Source organism: Pimephales promelas, chromosome 5, assembly GCF_988280905.1.
Source record: "Pimephales promelas chromosome 5, fPimPro1.hap1.1, whole genome shotgun sequence".
NCBI classification, from domain to species: Eukaryota; Metazoa; Chordata; class Actinopteri; order Cypriniformes; family Leuciscidae; genus Pimephales; species Pimephales promelas.
Window position 1 is genome coordinate 42107184 of NC_142773.1, and position 15638 is coordinate 42122821.

The following is a 15638-nucleotide window of genomic DNA, read 5'->3' on the forward strand; positions in this document are numbered from 1 at the left end:
GCTTTCGCCGCATGTACACTTTTAGGGCGAATCCGACACAGTTTTATAAATGAGACCCCCAACATTGTTAGGATCCATCAGTTTTAACCTGCATACACAAAAAAAAAAAAAAAAAAAAGTACAAAAACTGTCACTGGGGTGCATATTAAATGTACCTATTATCAAGTCAGCTTCATTTATACAGCGCTTTTAACAATATAGAAAGTTTCAAAGCGGTTTTACAGAGAAAATAGGAAATTAAAGTCACAGATAGTTTAAGTTTAACAGTTATTGTCCAGATAAAGTGATTCAATCATTAGTTATTAACTTAGGGGCCGCTAACACGACAGCGTGTAATGTATAGTGTTGGGAGTAACGCATTACAAAAGTAATACATTACAGTAACATATTACTTTTTGCTGTAACGCAGTAGTGTAAGGCATTACTAATCAATTTTCAGTAATATTTTACTCGTTCCATGTTCAGTGAGGCTTGTATTACAGTTGTATTACAGTGTATTGTCTGCTTTTACTTCTTAAAGGCAACAGACTATGTGAAAGTCTTTTAGTGCCGGTTCAGAGCGGTCGCGTCTGTAACATTGCTTTTTCCTCATAAATGCGAACATGAACACGAAAACTAAAATAAAATGAATATTTTAAGTTCTATGGAGACTGCAGAGCCAACCCTTCCTCATCCGATTTGCGCAGTGTAATTAACAGAATTACAAAAAATATATTTTACCTCCTATTTTTTTGTCACGCATGAATGTGTGTCTTTTTCCTAATATTAAAAATAAAACATAGACTGATATTTGTCTAATGTCTGGAGTCCTTTAAGGAAGTAGCCAATATACGTTCCAATGCATTTTCTGAGAATTTTTATTTCAAGTTTTGACTGCAAATGTCATCATGTCCATAATGCTGGACTTCCCCAATTTTAAATCATTTATCCTCAACTAGTTTTGTGGTGTAGGTCTACGTATTTTATAATGTTAACTTCAAATAATACTAATAGCCTAATTTAAAGATAAGGCAGCATTGGATATGGACGGTAAGGAGAATAACGCTGGAGTTGGAAGAGTGTGTCACGATTCTGTAGGTTCGTGGATGTGGCGAATCGTGATTTCGGTTTCATATTGCATATCGTTACAGCCCCAAAGTTAAGTTCTACTTAGTTATTTTGGTGAAAGTAACTCAAAAGTAATACATGAGTAATGTAACGCATTACAATTCTGAGACAGTAATATTGTAAGGTAATGAATTACTTTTAAATAACAGTAAAAAGTAATACCTAATGTATTACAGTCTGGAAGTAACTGTATACACAGTACCTAAAAGGGACAAAATGTACCGCCCCGGTGACAGCTTTAGTACCTTCTCTTCGGAGAGTGTGTGATACACACATGCTGTGTGAAAGAACTGGCCAGAGAGGATGTTGTGACACTACGGTTTAATATCATGTAAACGTTCTTTAGGAGCACGTGTGAGATCTTCAGCACCGATCTAGTCTCTGGAGCGCGTCTGGACGTCATCGGGTCCATCCCAGAGGATTTGCACGCCGGAGGCCATCAGGCCGTCCCCTCCTGAACACAGGCTTGAGGAACGGCCGTCACAGATCTGGGCTTCACCCTGCCGACGTCCAGTCGAGGCCAGAGAGGAGACGAGTGCCACACACACACACACACACACGCGGAGATCGGGTTTGATCCGGATGGCTACAGGTATGCGGGCAGATCCTTTTCAACATCCTGATGGGAAACGGAAAACATCATCGTTTAATCAAACCGACTAGGTCTCGTTTGTTAAAGTCGCCCTGTTGTCAATCATTTTATCTATAAAACCCATCTTTCATCAGCAAAATTACATATTTAAACTTGAAATGTCTTGAATGTAACTCGACACCCTCGCCTCATTTAGTATGTGCGGTTCAAATGAATATGCAAATGAGCCCCACCTCCACTCACCCACACTTGTGAATTTACACATGGTTTGTCTTAAAGCGTATTAAAAACACCATAGACACATAAACTACATTAAAAGCTGGATTTACACCACAGGGGGACTTTAACTTTAGTAAATGAACCCTCCTATTATCCTTGACCCCATTCAATGTTTAACGTCTGTAAAAAGATAATTTTTTTTTTTTGCTTCAAATTTAATGACTTTTCCTATTTTAATGGGGACAACTCTGTAAACATAAAATTAACCTGCTAATATTTTTTCAAAGTCCTGTACAAATTTTGTAACATCGGTGTTCCTCGGGGTCAATTTGACCCCAGACTCTTTTAGTTGTATAATAAAACAGAAGAAATATTAAAATTTCACACACATTTGTTTTGGTTGTTATATTGAGGTCCTTATAACATGTTATAATTTGAATTTATAATGTTCATTGTATTTTTACATATTCAATATCATTTTCAAAAAACGTCCCTCTGTTTTAGGGCTCTAACCAAACATAACCATATCTGTAGTATTGCGAGAACTACTAGTAGGTCACATGATATGTGACCTAATTCTCAAGATAAATAATAATTCTTTCCTGTGTATTGGGGAGGGGAAAACATCATTTTTGTGACAAATATGATGTTTCCCGTGCCATGGGGGAGGAGAAAACATAATTTTTGTGAGATTGACCCCAAACAAAACTTGTGTTACTATCCTTGATAAAATAAATAGTTTTTCTTTCCAAATGTCATAGATTACATAAATCTGTACTTAGAAATATTATAAAACAAATAAAACACCAGATGTATTTGTACTTTTCCAATTTTAGGTCAAATCAGTTAGATTTTATGTTGAGTTGTAAATTTCTCCATAGTCGTGCAATGGGTATTCTGGATGTATAAGGGGTTAGATGGGGTGGATGTCAACTTAAAACGTTACTTAAGAAGTCAACAAAGACATATTGAGGAGGTTTAAATTACTGGGGTCAAATTGACCCCAGAGGGTAAAAAGTGTTATCAGATTTGAGGGTTACAGGAGGGTGAAACAATAAACCAACAGTTGATAAAACTGTACTGAGTTGAGTTTAACATTATCTAAGATAAGTTAGTTCATGCTAATGTAGTTTATTGTAAAGTATTACTGGAGTTAAAGCACAACTCTGGTGCAAAATGAACCTTTGGGACTTATGCATTTCCATGCAATCAGATTTCACAAACGTGACTGTTTTCTAAGTCTTCATAAAGTATCTTCTTATCAAACGGTCTGTACTCTTACAAAGTTCTCAATGCTTGGTTTCGCATGTATGGAGCCTCATTATGTTATCGTGTTAGTGTGGGGCTATTTTGAGCCTTGTTAGTGGTATAAACTAGTGATTTCTTTTTACTTGCCCTGATATACTAGCGTATACGCTAAACAGAGTCTAGAGAAAAAAACTCTTTACATTCGATTATCATGAAAACAAAACCCAGAGAACGGTTGACTGGGTATCAATGTGTTATTAGACCAAAGGTTCATTTTGCGCCGGAGTTGTCCATTTAATAAGCATCCTTATTTCAGAGACAGCGTATAGTTGACTTACGCTGGGATCATCTTTCGGCCCGTACCTCTTCACGACCTGACCTTCTCTATCGATGAGGAACTATGGGAAAAAAAGTGTTGAGCTCACAATATCAGAATAACATCATCTATGATCATCATACAATAGAGTTACCTTAGTGAAATTCCATTTGATGGCGCTGTGGAAACAAAAACAGCATTTAATGTCAAATGATCAATGTGTTAAAGGTATTATATATTATGTTGTTCTTCGTGTAAAGAAGCTGCGAATAAAACACTGACACAATAATGAACAACAATAACATTCACAAGAACGTTTTACTGAATAATTAAAGGGATAGTTGACTTTGAAATTAATTTTTGGTATGTTTTATCTTACCTCAAGGGAATCCAAGATGTATGTTTCTTTGTTTCCACAGTATTTTCAATTTTGATATTTTTAGGTCAAACCGTTCTTGTCTGTCAGTCATATAATGGAGGTCTATGGTCACCACCTCAAAGAGCATGCACAGAGAAGTCCAAATTAAACATGATTTAATGACTCGTAAACGTAAGTACACATTGATGGCCTAAGACACGAAACAAGAGGTTTGAGTGAGAAAACCAACAGTATTTATATCGTTTTTACCTCTTGTAATCACAGCCACTGACGGCACGGGCGCTTCGGTCTGGAAGTGATCACTACGTCACTCTTTGTTTACACAGAGATTTCGGAAGTTTTACCTTTCACTAAACATATTTAGTAGGGATGCACCGAATATTCGGCCACCGAAAATTTTCGGCCGAAAATGGCCCAAAAGTGCATTTTCGGTTTTCGGCCGAAAGACTTTTATCACCGAAACAATACGGCCGAAATGTTGTGATGACGCAAACAGAAACCGCGACCTGCACGTGCTTGTCTGAAGCAACATGTTTGCGGTGCGGACGTATTTCAGTGAATCTAAACCCGCGAGGAGACGGAAGCCTTGTTTATCCACCTATATCTGCTCTAAACAATGCGCGCCGCCATGACAACGACTCCGGATGCGAGCGGGTCAAGTGGAGACTCACGCTGCGGAGGCAGGCGAAAGTATGCGCGAGTCTCCTCAGACAGCGCGTGCACCGCTCCAAACGGTCGAGGCGTTTATACTGGACCCGCTCTCCGTTGTACTATTCCTTGAAACGACAGGGGACGACTCAAGTAACTGTCCTCTAACCATTAGAAATCGGTGAGAAGAAGAAAGATAAACACATGACAATGTTTATTTTGTAGTATTCCACCACCAATACAAAAATAATCATGTAAAACCCAGTAAACCCTGAGATTATTACTTGTGACATTACAAAAAAATATATAGAGGAACATGCATGTATAGAACTAAATGCTCTCTTAAATATTTTCTACATTCACTAAACATGTTTTGTTAAGTTTCATGTACATTTGTATTAATCATGGACCTTTGTTAATTTAAAAAGGTTTTTTATGCTATTGTATGCTAAATTTTTTAAATGTAAGAAACTAATTTGGACGTGCATAGGGTGCTGGTGTGATGAGAAGAAGTTCGCACTCGGCTTTGTTTTTATGAGAGAACATTTAATTTTAAAACCTTTCTGCAGGCCATTAGATTATTATTTAATGTACACATGAGTGGGGTCAAAAACATTTTAGTTTGAATTTTATTTTATACTGTGCATTGTGCTAAATAAATATTTTCATAATTTGTAATTGATTTATTCTTTGAAAATTTTATATTAATTTATGCAATTGCAATGCCTTGATTTTAGTAACATTTGTACACAGTCATAGCCATAAATGCAATGATACTGATAATTGGCATAATTTCTTTCGGTGTTTCGGTTTTCGGTTTTCGGCCTTGGTTTCCTCTTTTTCGGTTTTCGGTTTCGGCCAAGAATTTTCATTTCGGTGCATCCCTAATATTTAGATATACGGGAAACCGCAATGGAAGACGATTTCGGTATATCTAAATATGTTTAGTAAAAGGTAAAACTTCAGAAATCTCCGTGTAAATATTGAGTGACGTCACACGCAAGCGATCACTTCCGGCGTAACATTGAACTGATTCAGTTCGGTTCAGTTGGACATTGAACAACTGATTCAGATCACTTGGATTACAAGAGGTAAAAACGATATAAATACTGTTGGTTTTCTCACACAAACCGCTCGTTTCGTGTCTTAGGCCATCAATGTGTACTTACATATACGAGTCATTAAATCATGTTTAATTTGGACGTAATTTGGTGGACCCCCTTAGCCTCCAGTGTATGACTGATAGACAACAACGGTTTGACCGAAAAATGTCAAAATTGAAAATACTGTGGAAACAAAGACACCTACATCTTGGATGCCCTTGAGGTAAGATAAAACATATCAAAAATTTATTTCAAAGTGAACTATCCCTTTAAGCAAATATAACTCTTTATCTTTGTAAAGAAACCTCATTGCCGAACTGGCTACTCACTGCTGTCTCAATTCACAACCTCACCACTAGATGTCGCTAAAAAAAAAGTGAAACCAAAAGAAAAAACACTCACTTTACAATAGTTCCCTTGCCTTTGGGCTGCTCTTTCATCCATTTCCAGAGAGGATGAGCGCCGTCTCCGTTCACCTCGATCTTGCTGAAGAGATCGAACTCTGCGTTGTAGCCTTTAGCAAACTCCTTTATCTCCGCTTCTGTCCCGGGCTCCTAGAAGAGCACACGACAGATCTGATGTGTCGAGAGCTGAGCGACTGTCAAACCATGTGGAAGTTCATAAGTCGACATCATTGCTGAGTATTTTCTGCTTAAAAACGCTTTGAAATCCCTGGTGTTTCTGACGTCACAAACTACCTTGTAACCAATCAGATCAACCAGTGGATCTCTGAGTGAGCGAGTGGAGGCGGGGCTCATTTGCATATTCATAGCACTGTGAATACTAAATGAGGCAAGGCTGTCGAGTTACATTCAAGATATTTTAAGGCATGAAAACATTTAAAGATCACGACCGAAAAACATTCATCTGACGTGTGGAAAGCAGAACAGAGGAGCACGAGTCTGTCACAAACAAGATGAAAGTGCATACTGGGTAAATATAGAGGTTGTGTGTGTGTGTGTGTTAACTGCGGCCACACACACTTAGTGGCAAAAATACTGAGTTTCAGGACTTAAGTGCGAATGCCACAAAAAACTCCCCACGAAGATTACAGCAAATGAAACTTAGAGACAACCCATTTTGTGATTTTTGCTCAGACAATACAATTGCTACTTATTACCATATGGTGTGGCAGTGTCCAGAGGTCAATAGTTTTTGGCATAGTATTTCATCTATTTTGTCTAGTATTTTGAAAAGACCCATTCCTCTTTCACCATGTTTGTTTCTGCTCAATGATACATCGTCTTTAAATTTAACTATTAATAACAGACGTCTTCTCTTGGCTGGTTTGACAGCCGCTAAAAAAATGATAGTTTGTCGCTGGAAACCACCACATACATTGTTAATGAGTAAATGGTTATCTTCTTACCGGGAAATTGCTCAACTAGAGCTTTCTACAGCACGTTTACATTTTACAAAATCCTTTAATATTGATTGCTGGTTAGAGCTATTAGAAATAATAAATGAAATGTAGATAAGTCATTTTTTTTTTTTAATTACTTATTTATTTTATTTATGTGGGGAATTTGCATTCAATGTAATGTTTGGTTTTGTTATGTAATTATTACTCAAACATTGTAATGACCTATGTGGTTCCTATAATGTGAAGGAGGAGGCCTGAATTCTTTCAATGTCCGGTGCTCTGCTTTGTGTTTTTTGATGTTTTGCGGATTTTTGTGGTTTTTACAATGAGGTAGGATGGACGGGTGGCAATGGGAAAGGGTTGATATGTATGTGTGTGGATGTCTTAGAGTGTCGAGTATGTTTTTTTGTTTTTTTTTGTTGTGTGTGTTGCTCATACCTTGAGCGAATCTAGCTAGGGGCTGGAGGGTGGGTTTGGGTTGGGTAGGATATGGGGAGGAGAAGAGATACTGGCATCTGAACAAGCAATATTATGTGCTTCTGTTATACTGGTAATGATGGTCAGCCTATTTCTCTCCTGTGAAAATGTTTCCCTCTCTAGTGTGTAAAGTATGATTGTAAGAAATTGAATAAATAATTGATCACAAAAAAAAAAAAACATCTAAAACGGGGAAGATCTTTGAGATTGACGGTAAAACTAGATTTGAAAAGAAATCTGAGGTTTATTTTTCCAGACTGCTGAAGGCTACTGATCAGAGAAGCAAATGATTCACAGACACAGAAATGTGGATTTACAGTTTCATTTAGAGTCAATATACTGAGTTTCGGGGTAAAATCATTCCCTATATATTGTATTGACTCATCAGTTAAATATTTACTAATCTAATATTCTGCATAATTGGATGTTTTTAAATAAACACTGATGAAAAAGTATACAAGTTTTAGGGCTGGACGATATGATGTATACAGTACATATAAAACAACGATATAAGTGATCAGATGGAGTTGGACCTGTACGGTATTTACAGGAAAATTTGCTTTCTGTATTTCCCAGACATCAAAATATCTGAGTGTATCATCCGTACTAAGCATTTTGAGAGGAGTTGTGACAAATCAAAGCCAATGAATGACGAATACGAAAAAAAAGCATACGAAACTTTCTGATAAAGATGGAGCAGATAGTCAGACATCTAAATCAGACTGTTGCACAAAGCACTTAAGACTCTGACTACAATGCAATGCATTCTGGGTAAAATCAGACACTTTTCAAAACAAAAAACGGTAACACTTTAGATTACGGTACCTTCGTTCATGAATAACTGCACAAGAACCAATGAGTAACACAATCTAGTAACTATTACTAACTAACTAGAAACTCTGATTATGAATTATTAAGTAATAGCTCACAGATGAAAGTGTTACTTCATACTTCTGTGGAAATTACTAATTATCTGGATCCGTATTATAACGTGAAGATCATGGGAACGGACTAGTAATGACTCACGTGTTACAACATACTTCTAAAGAAATTTTCTAGAAGACACTGACGTTCACCAAAAATCTCTAATGACTAGATCATGTAGGAACACGCGAGTCAGTTCCCATGATCTTCACGTTATAATACGCATCCAAATAATTAGTAATTCCCACAGAAGTATGAACACTTTCATTTATGAGCCATTACTTACCAATTCGTTAATCAGAGTTTTTTTGTTGTTACTTGTAGTTACTATATTGTTAAAAAACTTTATCAGTAGTTCTCTGGGTTCTCTTAAGTATTAAAAAAATAGTAGTTATTGATCAGTAAACAGTGAATTACCACTTTCACCTGTGAGCTATTACTTACTAGTTTCTTGTTAGATAATAATAGTTACTAGATTGTTAATATTGTGTTACTCATTGTGTAATTATTCATTAACGAAGGATTCTAAAGTGTTACCAAAAAACAATGATCGAGTAAGCGCATTCAACCGCTCGGTGTAGTTTACCTCAGCGGAAGATGTGCGTGTGTGTGGGTGTGTAGCCGTTACAAGGACATTTTACTTGGGAAATGTTGGAACAAGAAGAAAATGTTTCATTTGGACAAAGATTGCTCTGACAGTGAACAGCGTTAATCCGACCGCTGAGCAGAGCGTTAAAGACGTACAGAAAATATGAAGCCCTCAAACCGTATTCACTTTATAGCCCTTAATCCTGTAATTGTGGACAAATGTGGGCACAGAGGACTCAGGTTTGATCCTAATTTTTATTTATTATAAATGTTATATCACTGTCTTCGATAAAGTTTTGTCTATCCATTTATGGTGTTTTTTTTTATTTTGGGGGTATTTTTGAATTTATTTACTTCAAAAAGTACCATATTTTCTATGTAAATTATGCTTATTTTATTTTTAAAATATTTTTAACTACATTAAAATATCATTCCAATAAGTTCTTAGAGCTAAAACCTAAAGATGAAGTGACTTTGCCGTCACCTGGGGCCTCATGTATAAAACTTTGCGTAGATTTCATCCCTAAAGTGTGCGTACGCACATAAGGCAGAATTTGCGTACGCACAAAAGTTTTCAGATTTATAAAACCGTTCGTACGCCAGAACCTGCGCAGAATTCACTTTATTAATCCCAGTCAGCGGGAGATTATGCGCACGTGCGTCTCCTCCCCGAAATAACCATATATGGAGATTACAACGCCTAGTTTAAATATGCTTATCCTCATCTGCATATCATTTGCATATGATTATTCATCCACGTGAGACCAAGTTTAACGGTACAAGACGTTAGGAAAATATGAAATGAGGATGTGCCGTCACATTATTACAAAGATTTTTTTTAGTAGCTTTTCCTTGCCTTGTTTTTGAATTAATTAATCAAATAGTGTTAAATACATTTCAGAGAAAGTTTTTCTCAATCTTTTCCACTGGCCAAATAGTATTTTTAATTGACTTATATTTTAATGGAAACAGATAGACATGGTTGTGCATTATTTGCACGGTACAATTTTCTCAGACAATCTGCCATTATCATGATTAGCAATTATCTCTAGTTAAAACATTAAAACAGCATGCCAGAAGAAAAGTGTTCAAAAGCATTGCATCCACAACAAATAGGTCTATTTCTATTAATTGAATATATATATATATATATATATATATATATATATATATATATTGTATATAGTATATATAATATATAGTATAATATACACTTAAATAGTATATATAATATAGTATAGTATATATAATAATATATTAATGGAGTTAAACACTTAAACTATATTATAGTTTAAGTGTTTAACTCCATTAATGAGAATGGCATATTTAATCTAAATGTTTATATCAGAAGTAAAACATAGTTTAAACCATTCTCTTATTTATTTAAACTGTTATTGTGAATATGGACTGTATTTGGACTCATAATGAAGATTTACTGTTTTACTCCATCTGCCGTTAGATTATAGGCTATATGTGCGTCAGTTTCACCAAACGGCCCAACGCGCGTTCTGGCGCGGTCATTTAAGAAGGCATGGATGTTTGCTTCAAGTGATGATAGGTTTGTGAAATTATAGTTGTATTATCTTTCTGTAGATGTATAATTTTCTTTAGATTCTCTGTCTAATAGTAAGCAAAAAGACATTTAACTCCAGCTCACCATCGGTGTCGCCAAAACCCATACTCTTCTAAAAGAGTGCGTACGCACGGTGAAGAGCATCCTTACGGTGCGCACTTATTTACGCCAAGTTTATTTTTTATAAATCCCGATATGCGCGTGGAAAAATGCGTACGCATATTTCTATGGCCATTTTGTGCGTACGCAACGTTTATACATGAGGCCCCTGGTGTCTTATTTTGGCTTATTTTAGATTGCTCTAAATTACAGTTTTTCCCATTCATTTCTTGCCCATTTTTGACCCAAATACAAGATTAAGGAGTTTTTTTTTTCACCCACTTAACAATGTAGAATTGAGTCAAAAAAAAAAAAATGTGCGTGTTCAGGAGGCAAACTTAAGGAAAAAGTAACTTAGGAAAACTTAGGGGGAAAAAAAAAAAAACTTAGTAAACTTAGGAAAAAGTAGCCAAGTCTTGTACCGCTCAGATCAAGGGAAGTATTTTTTAATAATAAATCAAAACTATTTTGCCCACATTTGTCCAGAATACGGTTTTAAGGTTAAGATGAAATATCCAGAGGATCCCAAGAGAAACTTAGACACTGAAATGATGATGAATATATACGGTGGACCGTCACAGATGTTTTCTTTCGGCTGTTTGTAAATGTAGCTGGTTGCCACGGTAACAGAGTCTGAGACCAAAGTTAGCCTAAATTGTCAAATTTTTTGGGCCTAAACTATTTTTGTGAAACAGTCCAACTCGCATTAACTAGTCTATGAGCAAATTTTAGACTTGCACTATAGAGCGGTCTAGAACGGCCCCAGTGGTGAATGACTATAATAGCATATTCATTTCGTTAAAAAAAAGATAATTTCTTGACCTAGTTTAGACCAGATGTCCACTTTCCTGTGTGTGACGGTCAGATATTATCAGAACATATTGATTATAGAGTGTGAACTCAGCTGAAGGCTTCAATTTGCATCTGGAGTTGTAAGATTAAATCTCGCCCTACAGCGAATCATAATCCACTTACAGCTTTACTGGCGTGACCTACTTACAGTGACCCGTCTGACGGTCAGTTACACGGCAACGCTTACATGTAACGGTCAAAAACACAAGTTCGGGCCTGAATCGGCAATATAATCCCAGAATGCAACAGACGATGAATAAGGGTCTCATCAAGCAAAACGATCGCTCATTTAAAAAAAATAATTTAGTTTAAGTTTTAGAAGCTCAAATGCTCGCCTTGCTCCATCCCTGATGCGCATTTGTTCATCTTTTTCCGAGTCATTTGGTTGATTCAACGAACGAAAAGAACAAATTGAACAAAAAGATTCGTTCATTTTGATAAATGAGTTCGAACAGGAGAGCCACAAACGCGCATCACAGAACAGAGCAAGATGAGCATTTGAGCTTATAAAACTTAATTTTTTTAAATGAGCGATCGTTTCGCTAGATGAGACCCTTATTCATCGTCTGGTGTCGTTTAAAGCCCTTTGAAGCTGCACTGAAACTCTCATTTGGACCTTGAACAGTTTGGACCCCATTGAAGTCCATTATATGGATTATAAATTATAAAAACCTTAATTTCTTTTCGACTGAAGAAAGAAAGACGTGGACATCTTGGATGACATGGGGGTGAGTAAATCATCAGCAAAAGTTTTTTTAAAAGTGAACTACTCCTTTAAATGTTTGGTTAAGACAGACACTTGGATCATGGGTCAATAATGTTTTTTTACAATGTTTTTTTTTTTTGTGACATCTAAATCAGAAATGTTCATAACTGCTTAGTTTCAATTCATTTTTTGCATTTGTGAGTATGCATGGAATACTGTGTCCTTTAATGCAACATGCATGCATTGATCATTTCCAGTGTGACAAACCTAAATTAATATCCGCTCTTTTACACACAAATCTAATGAAAAAGTGACTGGATTAAACAATGCATGGCACCATTTCATTCAGCATACTATATACATAGCATGCCAACCCCAGTGCACTCTGGGACTGTACATACCTGCTTTCCAAACTGGTTGCAGGGAAAGCCCATGATGCGTAAACCTTTCTCAGCGTACGTGGCGTGCATGGCCGCAAACTGAGTGTAGTTTACAGGAGTCTTTCCTCATTTGGAGGCTACGTTAGTGATAATACACACGTAACCCCTGAAAACAGACAAACACACTGTGACACACTTTCCAAAGCAAGATTACACTCAGCAGAACACTAAACATAACTGGATGCACAATGAAGAAAGCACACTAAGAGTACATATATATATACACAAATACATACACACATGCATATATGAAGAGTTCAGATGCAAAAGCCTCTAAGTGCCATTTGAAATTTTCTTCTAAAATGATCTTTTTTTTTTATCAAGCTTGTATATTTAAGTTCAGTAATTTCACTTAAATGGCAATGAAGATTACCTATTAATTGTCATTTAAGTGAAATTACTGAACATAAAAATACAAGCTTGATAAAAATGGTCATTTTAGAAGAAAATTTCAAATGGCATTTAGAGGCTTTTGCATCTGAACTCTTCATACAAACACATACATATATATATATACACACACATATATATATATATATATATATATATATATATATATATATATATATAAATAAGCACTTTTCCAGGACCTCTTCATAAATATGACTGTTTTTAAGGGTTTTCCAGGACTTATGTGTCAGATTCAAGCACTTTAAGCACCTTGTACGAAACAAACCCTGTCCGCATTAGTGCTTTAATCAAATCACTTACTAAAAATAAAAATAAACGTGACCATTAGTAATGAAGATGTGAGATTTAGCAAACCATGAGTTGTTCACCTGTATTTCTCCAGAGACACTTCCTCTCCATCGATGTCTTTAGCTGAGAAATCGTAGATGGATTTGGCAGACTTCCAGTCATCGGCTTGGGCACACTGCAATAAACGGAGAGAGGTCAAAGGTCACGGGCTGTGGCAGACGCCTACGAATGACGTCAGACAGATAACAACATAATCATGTGCTATAATGCAATAGTGCAATTATGCAATAACTTTTCTTATGAAAGGCCCTCTGGCAGTGTTGAGTGAGATTTTTATCACACACACTCAAAAATATGCGATGGGAAGATTTTTTTTTGTTGTTTTTAAAAGAAGTCTCTTCTGCTCACCAAGGCTGCATTTATTTGATTAAAAATGTAAAATAATAATAATATTGTGAAATATTATTACAATTTAAAACAGTGGTTTTCAATGCGAATATATGATCAAATGTAATATTAATATATTAAAAATAGAATTATCATAATATTTAACTACATTATTTAACTACACTATTTTTGATCAAATAAATGCATGAGACTTGTTTTAAAAACATTAAAAATGTTACCGATCCCAAACTTTTGACTGGTGTTTTAATAAAACGTTTGGCATTAAAATTAGATTGTGACAATATCTAGAGCAGACTTTCACTGCGTGAAACACGTAAACATCTCTCAGGTGGAGATAGATTAAGCTGAAAGAGTAATCCATTACACTCCCAATCAAGAGACGATCTGCCTTTATATGACAGTCCAGAGTACGTGTGTGTGTGTGTGTGTGTGTGTGTGTGTGTGAGAGTAGCAATTATGAAGGAAAAAAAATGTTGTGTGGGTTTATTTATTAGGATGAAGCTTTTAGACTTTAATGTGACAATCATATTTCCAGGACTGAACGATGATGTGATTGTGTGCGGCTGAATCTGTTAATCTTCAATGTTTTGAAAGAAGTCATGTGTTCAAGCCTGGATTTCTTCCATCAAAAATACAGGGGGAAAAAAACCCTAATATTGTCAACTATTATCTCAATTTAAAATAATGGTTTTATATTTTAACATATTTCAAAAAGAAATGTATTGCTGTGTTTTAGCATCATATTATAAGGATTTTATGAACAAATTTAACACATCCTTGCTGATTAAATGTATTAATTTCTTTCAAAAAAAAAAGAAAGAGTAAAAAACCTGCTGTTTTTTTTTTAACTTATTATTCAGTCAAAAACTTTGATTTTTCTACATATTTGGGAGTGGCAAACAGTGAGATTGAGCCTAAAGAGGCTTTATAATATAAGCATGTTGAAGGATTTTTAAGCTGTAGGCTATATTTATAGTAGGATATTAAATATCGCAGATTAAATTAATGCACCTGATACAATAAAACACCAGTTCTTGTTATATGTGACTGATGGATTTATGAAACATGCAGTGAGGCTTAATAAAACCCAATCAATAAAATTATCAATAAATACTCTTGATGATAATAATAATTGATTAACATTATCACCAAATAGCATAAAATAATAAAAGCTAATTATCATTACGTGATTAGCTACATGCATAAGTCTGCAACGCTAAACCCAAACAAGGCCTTAAACCGGTGTTTGCCACACACTGGACTTTAATGAGACGTTTCATGAATAAAAATATCTATATATACATTAGGAGAACCGATATGATTTCATTTTAAATCATAAACAAACCCCAGAGAACTAGCTGACATCATTAAAGCTAACGGGCTAATGCTGCTCAACCGGAGGGAATTAACGGAAACACGCAGGTGCGCACAAATAAACACACCGGTCTATGACCTTCTTACAACGACTACATAAACTAGTTTTCAAAAACACACAAAAACGTCTCAAACAGAGTAAAACAACAGGTAAAGAGAGAGAGTATAATGTCTTACCATGGCTCTAGTCAAGCTCTTGCTGCCCAGTACGCCGATCAACAGCGCTCTCTGATATAACCACATACTAGCGCTGATTCACGAGACTCCGCCCATTTAGTGGAAGGACACGCCTCTTCTGTCGGTTTCAGCCAATCAGAAACGGTGCTTATGCCACTGATTTAAAGTCATATGATCAATACGGTTTAATTTTATCATTATGTTACATATTATAATTTTTATTATTTACGCTGGAATTCCAATGAAACAAATACAAAACAAATGTGCCGTAATACTTAATATATTAAAAAATATATTTAAAAAAATTAATGTAACTGATCTTGATCTTATTATCTCTGTTCTGCAG

The 15638-nt window shown here is 35.6% G+C and overlaps 1 protein-coding gene across 1 annotated transcript; it reads right to left on the reverse strand.

Moving 5' to 3' along the window:
• Window positions 1–1411: 1411 nt before the first annotated feature.
• On the reverse strand, window positions 1412–15373 carry gpx4b (glutathione peroxidase 4b). The gene is made up of 7 exons (XM_039661082.2): window positions 15293–15373; window positions 13414–13508; window positions 12596–12740; window positions 6015–6166; window positions 3637–3661; window positions 3505–3564; window positions 1412–1726 (listed from the first exon to the last, which is right to left on the reverse strand). Exons 1-7 carry the CDS (start codon window positions 15356–15358, stop codon window positions 1694–1696), a joined length of 576 nt encoding a protein of 191 aa, XP_039517016.2. The 5' UTR covers window positions 15359–15373; the 3' UTR covers window positions 1412–1693.
• Between the last annotated feature and the right edge of the window lie 265 nt (window positions 15374–15638).